Genomic DNA, 16,878 nt, shown 5'->3' on the forward strand with positions numbered 1-16,878 from the left:
ACAACTAAAAATAGATAGAGAAGAAACGAGCCGGGCGTGGTGGCGCACGCCTGGAGTCCCAGCTACTCGGGAGGGAGGCCGAGGCAGGAGGATCTCTTGAGGCCAGGAGTTTGAGGCCAGCCTCTGAACAAGAGCGAGACCCCGTCTCTACTGAAAATAGAAAGAAATTAGCCGGACGACTAAAAATATGTGGAAAAAATTAGCCAGCCTGTCATCCCGGCACTCTGGGAGGCCGAGGCAGGAGGATCGCTCGAGGTCAGGAGTTGGAGGCCGGCCTGAGCAAGAGCGAGACCCTGTGTCTACTGAAAATAGAAAGAAATGAGCTGGACAAATAAAAATATACAGAAAAAACGAGCCGGGCGTGGTGGCGCACGCCTGTAGTCCCAGCTACTCGGGGAGGGAGGCCGAGGCCGGAGGCTCGCTTGAGGCCAGGAGTTCGAAACCAGCCTGAGCAAGAGGGAGACCCCGTCTCTACTATAAATAGAAAGAAATTAATTGGCCGACTAATATATGTAGAAAAAAACGAGCCGGGCGTGGTGGCGCACGTCTGTCGTCCCAGCTCCTCGGGGAGGGAGGCCGAGGCGGGAGGCTCAGAAAAAAAAAAAAAAAAAGACAGGAAGACCCGGGCTGTGTGCAGGGGTCTGAGTCCCGCTCGGTTCCGATCCCCGGAGCGCTAAGGTCTCCTCTGCTCCTCAGATTCACGGGAGAATTTTTTTGTTGTTGTTGTTGTTTTTAGCGGGTGGAAAAGTATTTTATGGCAGGGAACGGAGAAGGAGGGAGGCCCGGAGGCCGCACTCTTTTCTATTTTTATTTTTATTTTCTTTTTTTGGGACAGAGTCCCGCTCTGTCGCCCGGGCCGGAGTGAGCGCCGTGGCGTCAGCCTCGCTCACAGCAGCCTCCGACTCCTGGCCTCCAGCCTGATCCTCCTGCCTGAGTTTTCTTATCTGCGCCTCTCCCAGCCCACATCACACGATTGGTCGAAGTTACCCATGTGACCTGAGTCTAGCCAATGAGATTCTACTCTGGGAGTTTTTATTTTATTTATTTTATTTTTTTAATTTGTTTTTTTTTTTTTTTTGAGACAGAGTCCCCCAATTTTTTTTTATTTTGTTTTTTAATTTTTAATTTTATTTTATTATAAATATAAATCTATTATAAAATAAAAATAAAATTTTTATTTTATTTTTTTAAATGTTTTTAATTTTTTTGAGACAGTCTCAACTTTTTTATTTTATTTTTTAATTTTAATTTTATTTTATTATAAATATAAATTTATTGATTATAAAATAAAAATAAAATTTTTATTTTATTTTTTATTTTGTAATTTTTTTCTGTTTTTTAAGTTTATTTTTTAATTTTAATTTTATTTTATTATAAATATAAATTTATTATAAAATAAAAATAAAATTTTTATTTTATTTATTTTTTATTTTTTTAATTGTTTTTGAGTCTCAAATTTTAATTTTATTTTTTAATTTTAATTTTATTTTATTACAAATATAAATTTATTGATTATAAAATAAGAATAAAATTTTTATTTTATTTATTTTTTATTTTTTAAATTTTTTTCTCAAAGTTTTTTAAGTTTATTTTTTAATTTTAATCTTATTTTATTATAAATATAAATTTGTTATAAAATAAAAATAAAATTTTTATTTTATTTATTTTTTATTTTTTTAATTGTTTTTGAGAGTCTCAAATTTTTTTAATTTTATTTTTTAATTTTAATTTTATTTTATTATAAATATAAATTTATTATAAAATAAAAATAAAAGTTTTTTTTTATTACTTTTTATTTTTTTAATTAATTTATTTTTTTGAGACAGAGTCTCACTCTGTTGCCCGGGCCGGAGTGAGCACCGTGGCGTCAGCCTCGCTCACAGCAGCCTCCGACTCCCGGCCTCCAGCGAGCCTCCCGCCTCGGCCTCCAATTCCCGAGTACCTGGGACTCCAGGCGTGCGCCTCCACGCCCGGCTCGTTTTTTTTCCTCTATACTTTTTCAGTCGTCCAGCTCGTTTCTTTCTATTTTTTAGTAGAGCCGGGGTCTCGCTCTTGCTCATCAGGCCGGCCTGGACCTCCTGACCTCGAGCGATCGATCGATCCTCCCTCCTCGGCCTCCCGGCGAGCCGGGACGACAGGCGTGAGCCTCCTTCGGGGGCCCGGCCTCCACACCCCCTTTTCCGGGCGGCCTCTCTCCCCAGACCTCGCCCGGCTCTCCCCCCGGGGTCGGGAAAAGAACGTTCCGGAAACGAACCTCCCTCCCGGCCTCCTGCGGTCGAGGTTCGGGGGCGCCTCCCCGGGCTGCCCTCCGTCCCGAGCGCTCGGCATTCCGGGCGAGACCGAGGCCAGCCTCCCTGGCCGGGCCTCCGCCGCCTCTCTCCGACGAACCCGGGCCTCCACCCTAGACTCCTCTCCCGGCCTCCACGGGCCTTCGGGGGGGGGCCGCCTCCGGGGCTCAACGGAAGGGGGAAACTGAGGCTCGGCTGTTGGGGTTCCGCTGTTTTGACTGCCCCGGGGACGGGATCTCACGGGTCGGGGGGTGTCGCCCTGCCTGGAGGCCGTCGGCGAGGGCGGCCTCCATTTGGAGGCCGGCGGCCTCTAACGCTCCCCCACCCCCGTGTCTCTCCCAGCTGCCCCTTCGTGCTGGTCTTGGACGAGGAGGGCGGCACGACCAACGACCACAAGGGCTACGTGGTCCACAAGTGGAGCTGGGCCTCCAAGACGGAGACCCTGCTCTCCCTGGACTACAAGGTACGGGTGGAGGCCGGGAGGCCCGGGAGGGAGGCCGGGGAGCAACCCCTCAACACTAGCCACGGGGAGGATGGCAACAAGCAAGCTGGAGGCCCTTCCTCTCCGGCCCGTTGTCCCAGCAATGGGGGAAGGAGGCCGAGGAGGGAGGATCACGATCGATCGAGGCCGGGAGTTGGAGGCCGGCCCGAGCTCAAGAGCGAGACGCCGTCTCTACTGAAAAAAATAGAAATAAATTAATCGGCCAATTAATATATATAGAAAAAATGAGCCAGGCGTGGAGGCGCACGCCTGGAGTCCCAGCTACTCGGGAGGGAGGCCGAGGCGGGAGGCTCATTCGAGGTCAGGAGTTGGAGGCCAGCCTGAGCAAGAGCGAGACCCCGTCTCTACTAAAAATAGAAAGAAATTAATTGGCCAACTAAAAATATATAGAAAAAAACGAGCCAGGCGTGGAGGCGCATGCCTGCAGTCCCAGCTACTCGGGAGGGAGGCCGAGGCGGGAGGCTCGCTGGAGGCCAGGAGTCGGAGGCCGCTGTGAGCGAGGCTGACGCCACGGCACTCACCCTGGGCGACAGGGCGAGACTCTGTCTCAAAAATAATACATAAATAAGTAAGTAAGGCGGTGTAGACGGGGACGAGGCCGGTGAGGACAGGGGCAAGTTACCAGCCAGGGCGGAGGTTCAGAGAAGCCTCCAGATTCTGGGCCTCTTCCTTCTCGTCTCGGCCTCCTCGGGCGGAGGCAAAGAGGGGTGACGAATCCGGCGACTAGAGGGGGACGGGCCGAGCGTTTGAGGCTCAACCCCCTTTCTCCGGGTCCTCTTTGCCCCCCGCCCTGCCCCGCCCCCGGCTTTCCGGGGCTTTCCGCCTGGCGGCGGCCTCCCTTCCCGCTGGGGGTTGAGGCTCAGAGTCGGACCTCATGCCTCAGTGGACTCAGGCTCAAGGGGTCGGATGGTATTTTTTTTTTTTTTTTGAGACAGAGTCTCGCTCTGTCGCCCGGGCCGGAGTGAGTGCCGTGGCGTCAGCCTCGCTCACAGCAGCCTCCAACTCCTGGCCTCCAGCGAGCCTCCAGCCTCGGCCTCCCTCCCGAGTAGCTGGGACTACAGGCACGAGCCTCCACGCCCGGCTCGTTTTTTGTGTATTTTTTTAGTTGGTCAATTAATTTCTTTCTATTTTTAGTAGAGACAGGGTTTCGCTCTTGCTCAGGCTGGCCTCCAACTCCTGGCCTCGATTGCGATCCTCCCTCCTCGGCCTCCCAGAGTCCTGGGACGACAAGCGTGAGCCTCCGCGCCCGGCCTTATATTGTTTAATATATATTTTTACTTGGCCAATTAATTTTCTCGCTCACAGCAGCCTCCAACTCCTTGGCTCCAGCGAGCCTCCTGCCTTGGCCTCCCTCCCGAGTAGCTGGGACTACAGGCACGCGCCCCCCACGCCCGGCTCGTTTTTTTTCTCTATATATTTTTAGTCGTCCAGCTCATTTCTTTCTATTTTTTTTTTTTTTTTAGTAGACACGGGGGTCTCGCTCTTGCTCGGGCCGGCCTCGACCGCGATCCTCCCTCCTCGGCCTCCCTCCCAGAGTGCCGGGATTTAAGAGGGTCGGAAGGACCTGAGAGGGGGGTTTTTTTGTCCCCACCCCCCGGTGGTGTCAGGCCGGGCCACCGAGGCCGGGGGGGTGGCGGGGCAGCGGGGCGGGGGGGGGGTCCCCCTGAACCCCGGAACTTTCCGCCCTCAGGTGACCGAGCACATGAAGCTCAAGGTGCTGGGCCAGGACTCCATCACGCTCACCTTCAGCTACCTCAACGAGACGGTCACGCTCGGAGTCTCGGCCGCCAGCTGTCCCCACGGCTCGGCCCACGACAAGCGGGTGAGGCGGCCCCCGACCTCCCTCCCCGGTCCTCAACCCCGTGGGCCTCCCTCCCCCAGCCTCCCCTTCTGCGGGCGACGGTTTTTTCCCCCCCTCCCGCGCGCGCGGCGGGACGGAGAGATTTCCCGGAGGGCGGCTTCAGGAACGGCTCGATCCAGGCGCAGGGATGATTTTTTTTGTCGGATCTGCCTTCTGTTCCTTGGCTCGGCTTTTCCCCGTCCTTCGGGTCTCTTGTCGGGGAGTTTCCGAGCAAACGTTCCCCCCGGGGCCGCGATTCTCCCGGCTTTAGTGTCCCCGAGAGAGGGAGGGCGGCGTCAGGAACGGCTTGATCCAGGCGCCCGCATGATTCCATCTGTTTCTTTGCCCCGTTTTTCCTCTCCGTCGGGTTTATTCTCAGAGAATTTGTGTCTTTTCGGTGACGAGGCCGCCGAGAAAACGTCCCCCGGGGCCGAGATTCTCCCGGGTTTAGTGTCCCCGAGAGAGGGAGGGCGGCGTCAGGAACGGCTGGATCCAGGCGCCCGCACGATTCCGTCTATATTTTCTCGCTCCGTTTTTCCTCTCCGTCGGGTTTATTCTCGGGGAGTTTCTCTCTCTCTCTCTGGTCGGTGACGGGGACGCCAAAAAAAAAAAAAAAAGTTCCCCGGGGTGTGGGGGAGGGGGGGTGGGATCCTCCCGGCTTCACCGTCCCCGGGAGAAAGACAGAGAGAAGGGTCAGTCTTAAAAACACACATACACACAAACAAAAACACAAAAACACAAAAACACAAAAACAAAAAAACAAAAACACAAAAACAAAAACAAAAATAAACAAAAACACAGAAACACAAAAACACAAAAACAAAAACAAAATCAAGAAAACAAAAACAAACAAAAACAAAAAACAAAAACACAAAAACAAAAACAAAAATAAACAAAAACACAAAAACACAGAAACACAAAAACAAAAACACAAAAACAAAAACACAAAAACAAAAACAAAAACACAAAAACAAAAACACAAAAACAAAAACAAAAAACAAAAACAAAAACACAAAAACAAAAAACAAAAACAAAAACAACAAGCCGGCTGACTTTGAGGACAAAAGCGAACGAAAAAAAATAAAAATAAAAAAAAACCCAATTGGAACCCGGGGCACGGAGGGGGCGGACGTGGGTGACCCCGGGAGGCCCCGGCGACCTCCACCCCACCCCACCCCACCCCCCGGCCTCCAGCCTCCCCGTCGGCCTCTACCCCCCAGCCCAACCGCGGGGCCGCCGTGGACGAGAAGGTGTGCAAGATGACCCGGGCGCTGGCCGACATCAAGAAGCGCTTCCAGAGGACGGTGACTCAGTTCATGAACTCCGTGCTGCTCGCCGCAGGTACGCGGAGGCCGGGAGGCCGGGGCGGCCTCCCTGGCGACCTCCCGACCTCCCGGGGTGTCCCCGGGGCCACTCGGGTCAAATGTCGGTTGTTTCTTCTTCTCTTTTGGAGTCAGAGTCTCGCTCGGTCACCCTGGCAGCAGCCTCCAACTCCTGGCCTCCAGCGAGCCTCCCGCCTCGGCCTCCCTCCCGAGGATCTGGGACTACAGGCGTGCGCCACCATGCCCGGCTCGTTTTTTTTTTTTATATATATATTTTTTTAATTGTTTAGCTCATTTCTTTCTATTTTTTAATAGAAAAAAAATGAATTGCTCAGGCCGGCCTCGACCTCCCGACCTCGAGCGATCCTCCCGCCTTGGCCTCCCCAAGTTAATTTTTTATTTTATTTATCTATATATATATTTTTTAGTTGTGAGGCTAGTTTCTTTCTTTTTTTTTTTTTTTTTTTTTTTTTTTTTTTTTTTTTTAGTAGAGACGGGGTCTCGCTCTTGCTCAGGCTGGCCTCCAACTCCTGACCTCGAGCTCGATCCTCCCGCCTCGGCCTCCCCGAGTTAATTTTTTATATACATATATATATATTTTTTTAGTTGTCCAGCTCATTTCTTTCTATTTTTAGTAGAGACGGGGTCTCGCTCTTGCTCAGGCCGGCCTCGACCCCCCGACCTCGAGCGATCCTCCCTCCTCGGCCTCCCCAACCCGCCCCGTCCCGCGCCTGGGCCTGAAAAGGCACCGACGACGACAAAGGCGAACAGCATTCTCCGGAGGGGGGAAAGGAACGGCACGCCGAGCTGGGTTTTGGGGGGCAGGTCTGGGCCTCCCTCCTAGAAAACGGAGGCCGCCGTGGGGAGGCCGAGTCTCCTTCGTGCCAAAACGGCCGGTCACTGGCCACCGGGGCCCCAGAGGGAGGACAGAGACGGGGGAGGCCGCGCCAGGACGAGCCGAGGAGTTATAACGAAGGTGGAGGCCGGCTCGGGAGGCCGACTCGGGAGGCCGGTGACAGGGCCGCGTCTGGTCTCGCCCCTCCGGCAGGCCTGTTCACCATCGAGTACCCGGTGATCCGGGAGGACTTGGCGGCCCCGGAGCACGGCCGGGCGAAGGCCAGGCCCGGGCCTCACCTCGACCGGGCCCCCAAGCTGAACTCCTACTCGCCCGGCGAAACCCCGCCGCCCAGAGCCCCGACGGCCCGGCCCGACTCGCTGGGCAAGGAGCCCGCCGCGGCCGCCACGGCCTCCACCGCGCCCGCGGAGCCCGCCAGGGAGGAGCCCGGCTCCGCGCCCGCCGGCCCCGCCAGGAGCAGGAGCGTGCGGCCCCGCGCCCGGGCCCCGGCCGCGCCCAGGTGGGGCCTGCCTCAGTTTACCCCCCGCGGTCCCGGGGTCTTCCCGCGTGCTCCCCTCTCTCTGCCTCAGTTTACCCCCCGCGGTTTTCCCGCGTGCCACCTCTCTCTGCCTCAGTTTACCCCCCGCAGTCCCGGGGTTTTCCTGCGTGCTCCCCTCTCTCTGCCTCAGTTTACCCCCCGTGGTCCCGGGGTTTTCCCGCGTGCTCCCCTCTCTCTGCCTCAGTTTCCCCCTCGGGGTTCCGGGGTTTTCCCGCGTGCTCCCCTCTCTCTGCCTCAGTTTACCCCCGTGATTCCGGGGTTTTCCCACGGGCTCCCCTCTCTCTGCCTCAGTTTACCCCCGCGGTCCTGGGGTTTTCCCGCGTGCCCCTTCTCTCTGCCTCAGTTTACCCCCCGCGGTCCTGGGGTCTTCCCGCGTGCTCCCCTCTCTCTGCCTCAGTTTCCCTCTGCAGTCCCGGGGTCTTCCCGCGTGCCCATTCTCTCTGCCTCAGTTTCCCCACGCGGTCCCGGGGTCTTCCTGCGTGCTCCCCTCTCTCTGCCTCAGTTTACCCCCACGGTCCCGTGGTTTTCCCGCGTGCCTCCTCTCTCTGCCTCAGTTTCCCCTCCGCGGTCCCGGGGTTTTCCCGCATGCCTCCTCTCTCTGCCTCAGTTTGCCCCCCAGGGTTCCGGGGTCTCGTGACTGCCTCCTCTCTGCCTCAGTTTCCCCCCGCAGTCCCGGGGTTTTCCTGCGTGCTCCCCTCTCTCTGCCTCAGTTTACCCCCACGGTTCCGAGGTTTTCCCGCGTGCTCCCCTCTCTCTGCCTCACTTTCCCCCCCAGGGTTCCGAGGTCTCGTGACTGCCTCCTCTCTGCCTCAGTTTCCCCCCGCAGTCCCGGGGTTTTCCCATGTGCCACCCTCTCTCTGCCTCAGTTTCCCCTCTGCGGTTCCAGGGTTTTCCCGCGTGCCGCCTCTCTCTGCCTCAGTTTACCCCACGTGGTCCCGGGATTTTCCCGCGTGCCGCCTCTCTCTGCCTCAGTTTACCCCCGTGGTCCCGGGGTTTTTCCGCGTGCTCCCCTCTCTCTGCCTCAGTTTCCCCCTCACGGTCCCGGCGTTTTCCCACGTGCTCCCCTCTCTCTGCCTCAGTTTCCCCACGCGGTCCCGGCGTTTTCCCGCGTGCTCCCTCTCTCTGCCTCAGTTTCCCCACCACAGTCCCGGGGTTTTCCCATGTGCCCCCTCTCTCTGCCTCAGTTTCCCCCCCGGGGTTCCAGGGTCTTGTGACTGCCTTGTCTCTGCCTCAGTTTACCCCCGCAGTCCCGGGGTCTTCCCGCGTGCCCACTCTTGGCCTCAGTTTCCCGTGGTTCCAGGGTTTCGCGCGTGCCCCCTCGTCCCCCTCTCTGCCTCAGTTTCCCCCGCGGGTCTGGGTTTTCCCATGTGCCCCCCCGTCCTCCCTCTCTGCCTCAGTTTCCCTTGCGGCTCTGGGATTTCGCGCCTGCCCACTCTCTGCCTCAGTTTCCCCCGCAGTTCTGGGGTTTCGCGTGTGCCCTCTCGTCTCCCCCTCTGCCTCAGTTTCCCCCGCGGTTCTGGGACGGGGGGGCACGCAGGGCGGGAAATGGACAGATATGAGACTCTCAGGGTCGGGGGACGAAACAGAAATAGAGGCCGGGACGCGAGGCCGCCACATGGGACCCTTAGGAGACACTCGCGGGCGTCCAGGCGAGACGGGAGGGAGGCTGAGACCGGAGGCCGAGACCGTGCGGGGGGCGGCGCTCACATTCGGGGTCTGTTTGAGCCCAGAGAGGGCAGGCGGGGTCACGCAGAGTAGCTCAGACCTCGGGGAGGCTGGTGGTGGAGGCTGGCGGGGCCTCTATCCATTTTGCAGAGTGGAGGCTGGCAGTGGAGGCTGACAGGACCTCTATCCACTTTACAGAGTGAAGGCCAGCAGTGGAGGCTGGCTGGGCCTCTACCCATTTTGCAGAATGGAGGCCTGTGGTGGAGGCTGGTGGGGCCTCCATTTTGCAGAGTGAAGGCCAGCAGTGGAGGCTAATGGGGCCTCTATCCATTTTGCAGAGTGAAGGCTGGTGGTGGAGGCTGGCTGGGCCTCTACCCATTTTGCAGAGTGGAGGCCAGCAGTGGAGGCTAATGGGGCCTCTATCCATTTTGCAGAGTTGAAGCCTGGTGGTGGAGGCTGGCTGGGCCTCTACCCATTTTGCAGACTGAAGGCCCGCGGTGGAGGCTGGCTGGGCCTCTACCCATTTTGCAGAGTGGAGGCCCGCGGTGGAGGCTGGCTGGGCCTCTACCCATTTTGCAGAGTGGAGGCTGGCAGTGGAGGCTGGCAGGACCTCTATCCACTTTACAGAGTGAAGGGCAGCAGTGGAGGCTGGCTGGGCCTCTACCCATTTTGCAGAGTGGAGGCCTGTGGTGGAGGCCGGTGGGGCCTCTACCCATTTTGCAGAGTGAAGGCCTGCAGTGGAGGCTGGCTGGGCCTCTATGCATTTTTTAGAGTGAAGGCCAATGGTGGAGGCTAGCTGGGCCTCTTTCCATTTTTTAGAGTCGAAGCCCGGCGGTGGAGGCTGGCTGGACCTCTATCCATTTTTTAGAGTGAAGGCCGGTGGTGGAGGCCGTCGGGGCCTCTACCCATTTTGCAGCGCGGAGGCCGGCGGCGGAGGCCGGGCCTCTCCCCGACGCGCCTCCCCAGAGCTCCCTCTCTCTCTCTCTCTCTGTGTCCCCCCCCTGCAGGGCGAAGGCCGGCCGCGGAGGCCCGGCGGGTGCTGGAGGCCCGGCCGGTGGTGGAGGCCCGGCCGGCGGTGGAGGCCCGGCGGCCGACTGCCCGCTGGTGCTGCGGAGGCTGCTGCGGCGCGAGGACGCGCGTGGAGGCTGCCGCTGCGCGCTGCGGGCGCCGCTCGTGTCGGACGTGGAGCTCGAGCGCTTCCTGGCGGCGCCGCGAGACCCCGCGCAGGTGCTCGTGTTCGGCATCGTGTCGAGCCGCAGCCCCCGCGACAGCGCCCAGCTGCAGTGGCTGCTCGACTCGCTGCACGGCCGCCGGCAGCAGGGCCGGGCCTCGCCCTGCCTGCAGGTGGGAGGCCCGGGACGGAGGACCGAGGGCGGGTGAGGTTGAGGTTGGGAGTCGGAGGCCGGTCTGAGCTCTGGGAGGCTGAGGAGGGAGGATTGAGGGCAGGTGAGGCTGAGGCTGGGAGTCGGAGGCCGGTCTTGAGCTCTGGGAGGCTGAGGAGGGAGGATGGGCAGGCGGGTTGAGGCTGGGAGTCGGAGGCCGGTCTGAGCTCTGGGAGGCTGAGGAGGGAGGATCCCCAGCGGGCGGGCGGGTTGAGGCTGCAGTGGCTGCTGGACTCGCTGCACGGCCGCCGGCAGCAGGGCCGGGCCTCGCCCTGCCTGCAGGTGGGAGGCCCGGGACGGAGGACCGAGGGCGGGTGAGGCCGGGGCTGGGAGTCGGAGGCCGGTCTTGAGCTCTGGGAGGCTGAGGAGGGAGGATGGGCAGGCGGGTTGAGGCCGGGAGGCGGAGGTCAGCAGCCGGAGCGAGAGTGAGGCCCGGGAGGGAGGATCGCTGGCGGGTGAGGCCGAGGCTGGGAGTCGGAGGCCGGTCTGAGCTCTGGGAGGCTGAGGAGGGAGGATTGCCAGGGATTGAGGCTGGGAGTTGGAGGCCAGTCTGAGCTCTGGGAGGCTGAGGAGGGAGGATGGACAGGCGGGTCGAGGCCGGGAGGCGGAGGTCGGCAGCCGGAGCGAGAGTGAGGCCCGGGAGGGAGGATCGCGGGCGGGTGAGGCCGAGGTTGGGAGTCGGAGGCCGGTCTGAGCTCTGGGAGGCTGAGGAGGGAGGATCGCCAGGGGTCGAGGCTGGGAGTTGGAGGCCGGTTTGAGCTCTGGGAGGCTGAGGAGGGAGGATTGCCAGGGGTTGAGGCTGGGAGTTGGAGTCCAGTCTGAGCTCTGGGAGGCTGAGGAGGGAGGATGGGCAGGCGGGTTGAGGCTGGGAGTCGGAGGCCGGTCTGAGCTCTGGGAGGCTGAGGAGGGAGGATGGGCAGGCGGGTTGAGGCTGGGAGGGGGAGGCCGGTCTGAGCTCTGGGAGGCTGAGGAGGGAGGATCGCCAGGGGTCGAGGCTGGGAGTTGGAGGCCGGTCTGAGCTCTGTGAGGCTGAGGAGGGAGGATGGGCAGGCGGGTTGAGGCTGGGAGTCGGAGGCCGGTCTGAGCTCTGGAAGGCTGAGGAGGGAGGATGGGCAGGCAGATTGAGGCTGGGAGTCGGAGGCCGGTTTGAGCTCTGGGAGGCTAAGGAGGGAGGATCGCCAGGGGTGGAGGCCGGGAGTTGGAGGCCAGTCTGAGCTCTGGGAGGCTGAGGAGGGAGGATCCCCAGGGGTCGAGGCCAGAGGAGTGAGGCCAGCAGCCGGAGCGAGAGTGAGGCCCGGGAGGGAGGATCGCCGGCGGGCGGGTGAGGCCGAGGCTGGGAGTTGGAGGCCAGCCTCTACCTGGAGGCCTGGCTATTTCCGGTCCTGTCGGTGGGTTTCACGACTCGGGCGGGCCCAGCACGGGGGTGGGGGGCGGGGCGGGGGGTGGATATTTTTCGCGTTTGGGTAAGTAGAGTCACAGACCCGGAAGCAGCAGCCCCACCCCCAGCAGCCGGGCTCGGGTCTGTCCCCGATCGCCGCGTGGGGGGGGAGGGCGAGTCCCGCTCTGCGCCCCGAACCCCCAAACCGAGGCCCCGGCTGGTGGGGGTGATGGCAGGGGAGGGGCGTGGTCTGCGGGCGGGGGGCGGGGCCTGGAGTGAGGGCGGGGCCTGGAGTGAGGGCGGGGTCTGGAGTGGGGCGGGGCCTGGAGTGGGGTGGGGCTTGCAGTGGGGGCGGGGCCTGGAGTGGGGCGGGGCCTGGAGTGGGGCGGGGCCTGGAGTGGGGCGGGGCTTGCAGTGGGGGCGGGGTCTGGAATGGGGGGCGGGGCCTGGAATGGGGCGGGGCTTGGAGGGGCGGGGCCTGCAGTGGGGGCGGGGAGGCACAGTTTGGGGGCTGGGGGAGCTCCAAGATTGGGGGACCCAGGAGGGAGGAGCTCCATGATTTGTGGGGACCCGGGGGGAAGAGCTCCAAGATTTGGGGGGACCCGGAGGGAGGAGCTCCAAGATTTGGGGGGACCCAGGAGGGAGGAGCTCCAAGAATTGTGGGGGTATTTGGGGGAAACCTGGCTGGGACTGCTGAGGTTCAGGGGTCACCCCCCCTCTCCCCCCTCCCCCTTGTCCCTGCCCCCTGACCCGGGGTGACCCCGCGCCCCCTCACCCCCCCCAGTGCCGGCACGACCCCTACCGCCTTCTCCGCTACGACCTGCACGGGCCCTTCCAGAAGGTTCCGGCGCTGATGGTGAAGAAGTTCTCGGTGGTGCAGGGCATGGTCCTGGTGAGCCCCGCCCACGCCCCGCCCCCAGTGACGTCAGGCCCCGCCCACCTCGCGGGGGGTCACGGTGGGGGAGGGTCTGCTCTTTTGGGGTCCCCCCCCAACCCCCCAAGACCAGAGGCCCAGAGACCAGAAGGCCGAGGCCAAGAGCCTCCAAAACGCAGGGCGAGGCCCGGAGGAGACGGGAATCGGAGGCCAGCGGGCCTCACCTGTCCCAAGGAGGCCGGAGGGACGGGGAGGACCGGGGGGGGGACAGTCAAGCCCGGAGAACCACGTTTCCCTCCGTCCCCACCCCGATTTCCACCGACTTGACCCCAAAACAAGCCTGGCTCACTGCCTGCCTGCCGTCCCTGCGCTCTGGGAGGCCCAGGAGGGAGGATTGAGGGTCGAGGTCCGGGGAGGTTGGAGGCCAGAAAGAGCGAAGAGCGAGAGACCCCCTCCGCCGTCTCTACTAAAAACAGAAAGAAATTAATCGGCCAACTAGAAATATATAGAAAAAAATAATTAGCCGGGCGCGGAGGCTCACGCCTGTCATCCCGGCGCTCTGGGAGGCCGAGGCGGGAGGATCGCTCGAGGTCAGGAGTTCGAGGCCAGAAAGAGCAAGAGCCAGACCCCCGTCTCTACTAAAAACAGAAAGAAATTAATCGGCCAACTAAAAATATATAGAAAAAACGAGCCGGGCGTGGAGGCACACGCCTGTCGTCCCAGCTACTCTGGGAGGGAGGCCGAGGCAGGAGGCTCGCTCGAGGCCAGGAGTCGGAGGCTGCTGCCGGGCGAAGGCTGACGCCACGGCGCTCTAGGGCGTTGTCGTAAAAAAAAAAAGAAAAGAAAAAGGAAAGAAATTTCCGGACAGGGGTGTCCGTGTTTTCTGGGAATGGGGTGCTTGAACCCCGGCCTCCAGGGGCCTCCCCTGACGAGGCTGCCTCCCCCCCCGCCCCGCAGATGTTCGCGGGGGGCAGGCTGCTGTTCGGGGGCTGCGTCCTCAACGGCTACGGCTTCAGCAAGCAGAACCTGCTGAAACAGATCTCCCGGGCCCGGCAGGACTGCGAGAATGGCTACTTCCTGCCCGAGGACTACAAGTTCAAGTGAGGCCGGAGGCCCGCGGGGGAGGCCGGCCCCGCCGGGAAGGGACGGAAAGGGGGAGGACGGGACGTGGCATCGGCGAGGTTGGCTTGAGCCTCCTCCGGTCCAGGCTGATGAGCCGACCTGCTGAGCCCTTTCCCTGGGCCGGGATCCCCGGAAAATGGGCTCGAGGCTGGGTTCGGCCTCCATGGAGAATGATGAACCGACCCGCTGAGCATTTTCCCGGGCCCGGCTCCCCGAAAAATGAGCATGAGGCTGGGTTCGGCCTCCATGGAGGCTGATGAACCGACCTGCTGAGCTTTTTCCCGGGCTCGGCTCCCTGAAAAATGGGCATGAGGCTGGGTTCGGCCTCCCTGGAGGCTGATGAACCGACCTGCTGAGCCTTTTCCCGGGCCCGGCTCCCCGAAAAATGGGCACGAGCTGGTCAAGCCTCCCGCCTCGGCCTCCCCTCGAGTAGCTGGGACTACCTGGCTCATTTTATTTTTAATACACATATTTTTAGTCGTCCAGCTAATTCTTTTCTATTTTTTTAGTAGAGACGGGGTCTCGCTCTTGCTCAGGCCGGCCTCCAACTCCTGGCCTCGAGCGAGCCTCCCGCCTGGGCCTCCCTCCCAGAGTGCTGGGACGACGGGCCTTGATCTAAATTCTTGGAAGGGGAAAGGGGAAAATCCTCCCGATTCTAGAACAACAGCCTTATCCGACGGGTGGGTTGAGAGCGCGTAGGAGAAGGAAAGGGGTCTGGGGCCGGGCGCAGAGGCTCACGCCTGTCGTCCCAGCACTCTGGGAGGCCGAGGCGGGAGGATCGCTCGAGGAGGTCAGGAGTCAGAGGCCAGCCTGAGCAAGAGCGAGACCCCGTCTCTACTAAAAATAAGAAGAAATTAATTGGCCAACTAAAAATATATAGAAAAAACGAGCCGGGCGTGGTGGCGCATGCCTGTAGTCCCAGCTACTCGGGAGGGAGGCCGAGGAGGGAGGCTCGCTCGAGGCCAGGAGTTTGAGGCCAGAAAGAGCAAGAGCGAGACCCCGTCTCTACTAACAAAGTAGAAAGAAATGAGCTGGACAACTAAAAATAGAAAAAAATTAGCCGAGCGTGGAGGCTCACGCCTGTCATCCTAGTTTTCTGGGAGGGAGGCCCAGGCAGGAGGCTCGCTCCAGCTCAGACCCCGTCTCTACTAAAAAATAGAAAGAAATTAATTGGCCAACTAAAAAAATATATATATATATAAAAAAAAAAAAACGAGCCGGGCGTGGTGGCGCACGCCTGTCGTCCCAGCTATACTCGGGAGGGAGGCCGAGGCGGGAGGATCACTCGAGGTCAAGAGTTGGAGGCCGGCCTGAGCAAGAGCGAGACCCCGTCTCTACTAAAAACAAAAAATAGAAAGGAATGAGCTGAACAACTAAAAATATATAGAAAAAAAACGAGCCGGGCGTGGAGGCTCACGCCTGTCGCCCCAGCTACTCGGGAGGGAGGCCGAGGCGGGAGGCTAAGCTGGAGGCTGCTGTGAGCGAGGCTGACGCCACGGCGCTCACTCTAGCCCGGGGCGACTCACTCGGTCAAAAAAAAATGTAAAATAAACAGAGTCCGACCTCCAGTTTTGGCCCCTGGGGCGGGGGAGGGAGGGGACGGTCCGGCCTCCCTTTTTCCACCCAGCCTCGACCTCGAGGAGCAGGAGGCCCACAAACCCTCTCGCCTCTGGGACCCCGAACCCCTAAAAGAGGCCTGGGGGGAGGAGGGGAGGCCGCTGTCGCCGGGGCCTCTCCTCTCCCTGGCTCACCTCTGTCCTCCCTTCCCCGCCTCCCCGCCCGGCCTCTACCCTCCTCCCATCCCCCCCCCCGCAGCGCACCCAGCCCGGTCTCCACGGTGGAGGACGGCGTGGGCCCCACCGGCTCCGAGGACACCCAGGCCAGCTACTCGTCCTTGGCGCTGGGGGACAAGGCCGAGAGGGAGGCCGCCGTTGAGGCCGCGGCCTCCATGGAGAAAAAGTAGGTGGCCCCTCCCCCGGGGGGTCGGGGGTGACAACCCGCAAAGGGAGGTGGGGGGCGGCCTCTTGTTTTTTTTTTTTTTTTTTTGAGGCCCAGTCTCGCTCTAGAGCCTCACAGCAGCCTCCGACTCCTGGGCTCCAGCCAGCCTCCCGCCTGGGCCTCCATTTCCCCGAGTAGCAGGGACGACAGGCGTGAGCCTCCACGCCCGGCTCGTTTTTTTTTTTTTATATATATTTTTAGTCGTCCAGCTCATTTCTTTCTTTTTTTAGTAGAGACGGGGTCTCGCTCTGGCTCAGGCTGGCCTCCAACTCCTGGCCTCGAGCGAGCCTCCCGCCTCGGCCTCCCAGAGTGTTAAGGATGACAGTTTTTCTATATATTTTTAGTTGTCCAATTAATTTCCTTCTATTTTTTTTATAGTAGAGACGGGGTCTCGCTCTTGGGCTCGGGCCGGCCTCGAAACTCCCGGCCTCGAGCGAGCCTCCCGCCTCGGCCTCCCTTCCCGAGTAGCTGGGACTCCAGGCGTGCGCCTCCACGCCCGGCTCGTTTTTTTTTTTCCTATATATTTTCAGTCGTCCAGCTCATTTCTTTCTACTTTTTTTAGTAGAGACGGGGTCTCGCTCTTGGGCTCAGGCCGGCCTCGAAAACCACCCCCCCGTCCCCGGCCTCGGTCTCGCGGTCCTCCCTCCCCGGCCTCCCTCCCGGAGTAGCTGGGACTGGGGGCCTGCCGGCCTCCAGCCCCCTTCCCTCTCCCTCGCCCAGGCCGAAGGAGCCGGAAGAGGAGCCTGGGCCTCCACCGCCTCCCTCGCCCCAGCCTCCGCCCGCCCAGCCTCCGCCCGGGTTCAACCGAGCCCGCAGGGGCAGCAAGAAGCTGGCGGGGCCCTTGAAGAAGGCGGCCGCCAAGAAGTGACACCTCCTCCGGGGCGGCCTCCCGGATTGCGCCCCCCCCCGTGACCCCCCCCCGACTCCCCCCGCGCTGCACAGTGACCCCCCAAAAATAAACGGGCTTGTCCTCCGGGGCTCCCCGGCTCCGAGTCAGCCCGCCGGAAGAGGGGACAGGGCCGCCTTGTCGTTTGGGGGACCCCCCCCACAACACACAGACACCCCCATTTTTCCCGCTCGGGGGTGGAAGGAGGAGAGGAACCCCAGCTCGGG

The 16,878-nt window shown here is 60.1% G+C and overlaps 1 protein-coding gene across 1 annotated transcript in view; it reads left to right on the forward strand.

The window, feature by feature from the left end:
• Positions 1–16,633, forward strand: part of C20H3orf20 (chromosome 20 C3orf20 homolog) — a 30,426-nt gene extending 13,793 nt beyond the window's left edge. The window contains 9 exon segments of the mRNA XM_075995587.1: positions 2,631–2,751; positions 4,481–4,612; positions 5,851–5,971; positions 7,001–7,307; positions 10,019–10,355; positions 12,556–12,663; positions 13,603–13,745; positions 15,583–15,726; positions 16,486–16,633. Of these exon segments, the coding sequence (XP_075851702.1) occupies positions 2,631–2,751; positions 4,481–4,612; positions 5,851–5,971; positions 7,001–7,307; positions 10,019–10,355; positions 12,556–12,663; positions 13,603–13,745; positions 15,583–15,726; positions 16,486–16,633 (1,561 nt within the window).
• Positions 16,634–16,878: the final 245 nt, after the last annotated feature.

The sequence above is a fragment of the Microcebus murinus genome, chromosome 20 (genome assembly GCF_040939455.1).
Source record: "Microcebus murinus isolate Inina chromosome 20, M.murinus_Inina_mat1.0, whole genome shotgun sequence".
Lineage (NCBI taxonomy): Eukaryota > Metazoa > Chordata > Mammalia > Primates > Cheirogaleidae > Microcebus > Microcebus murinus.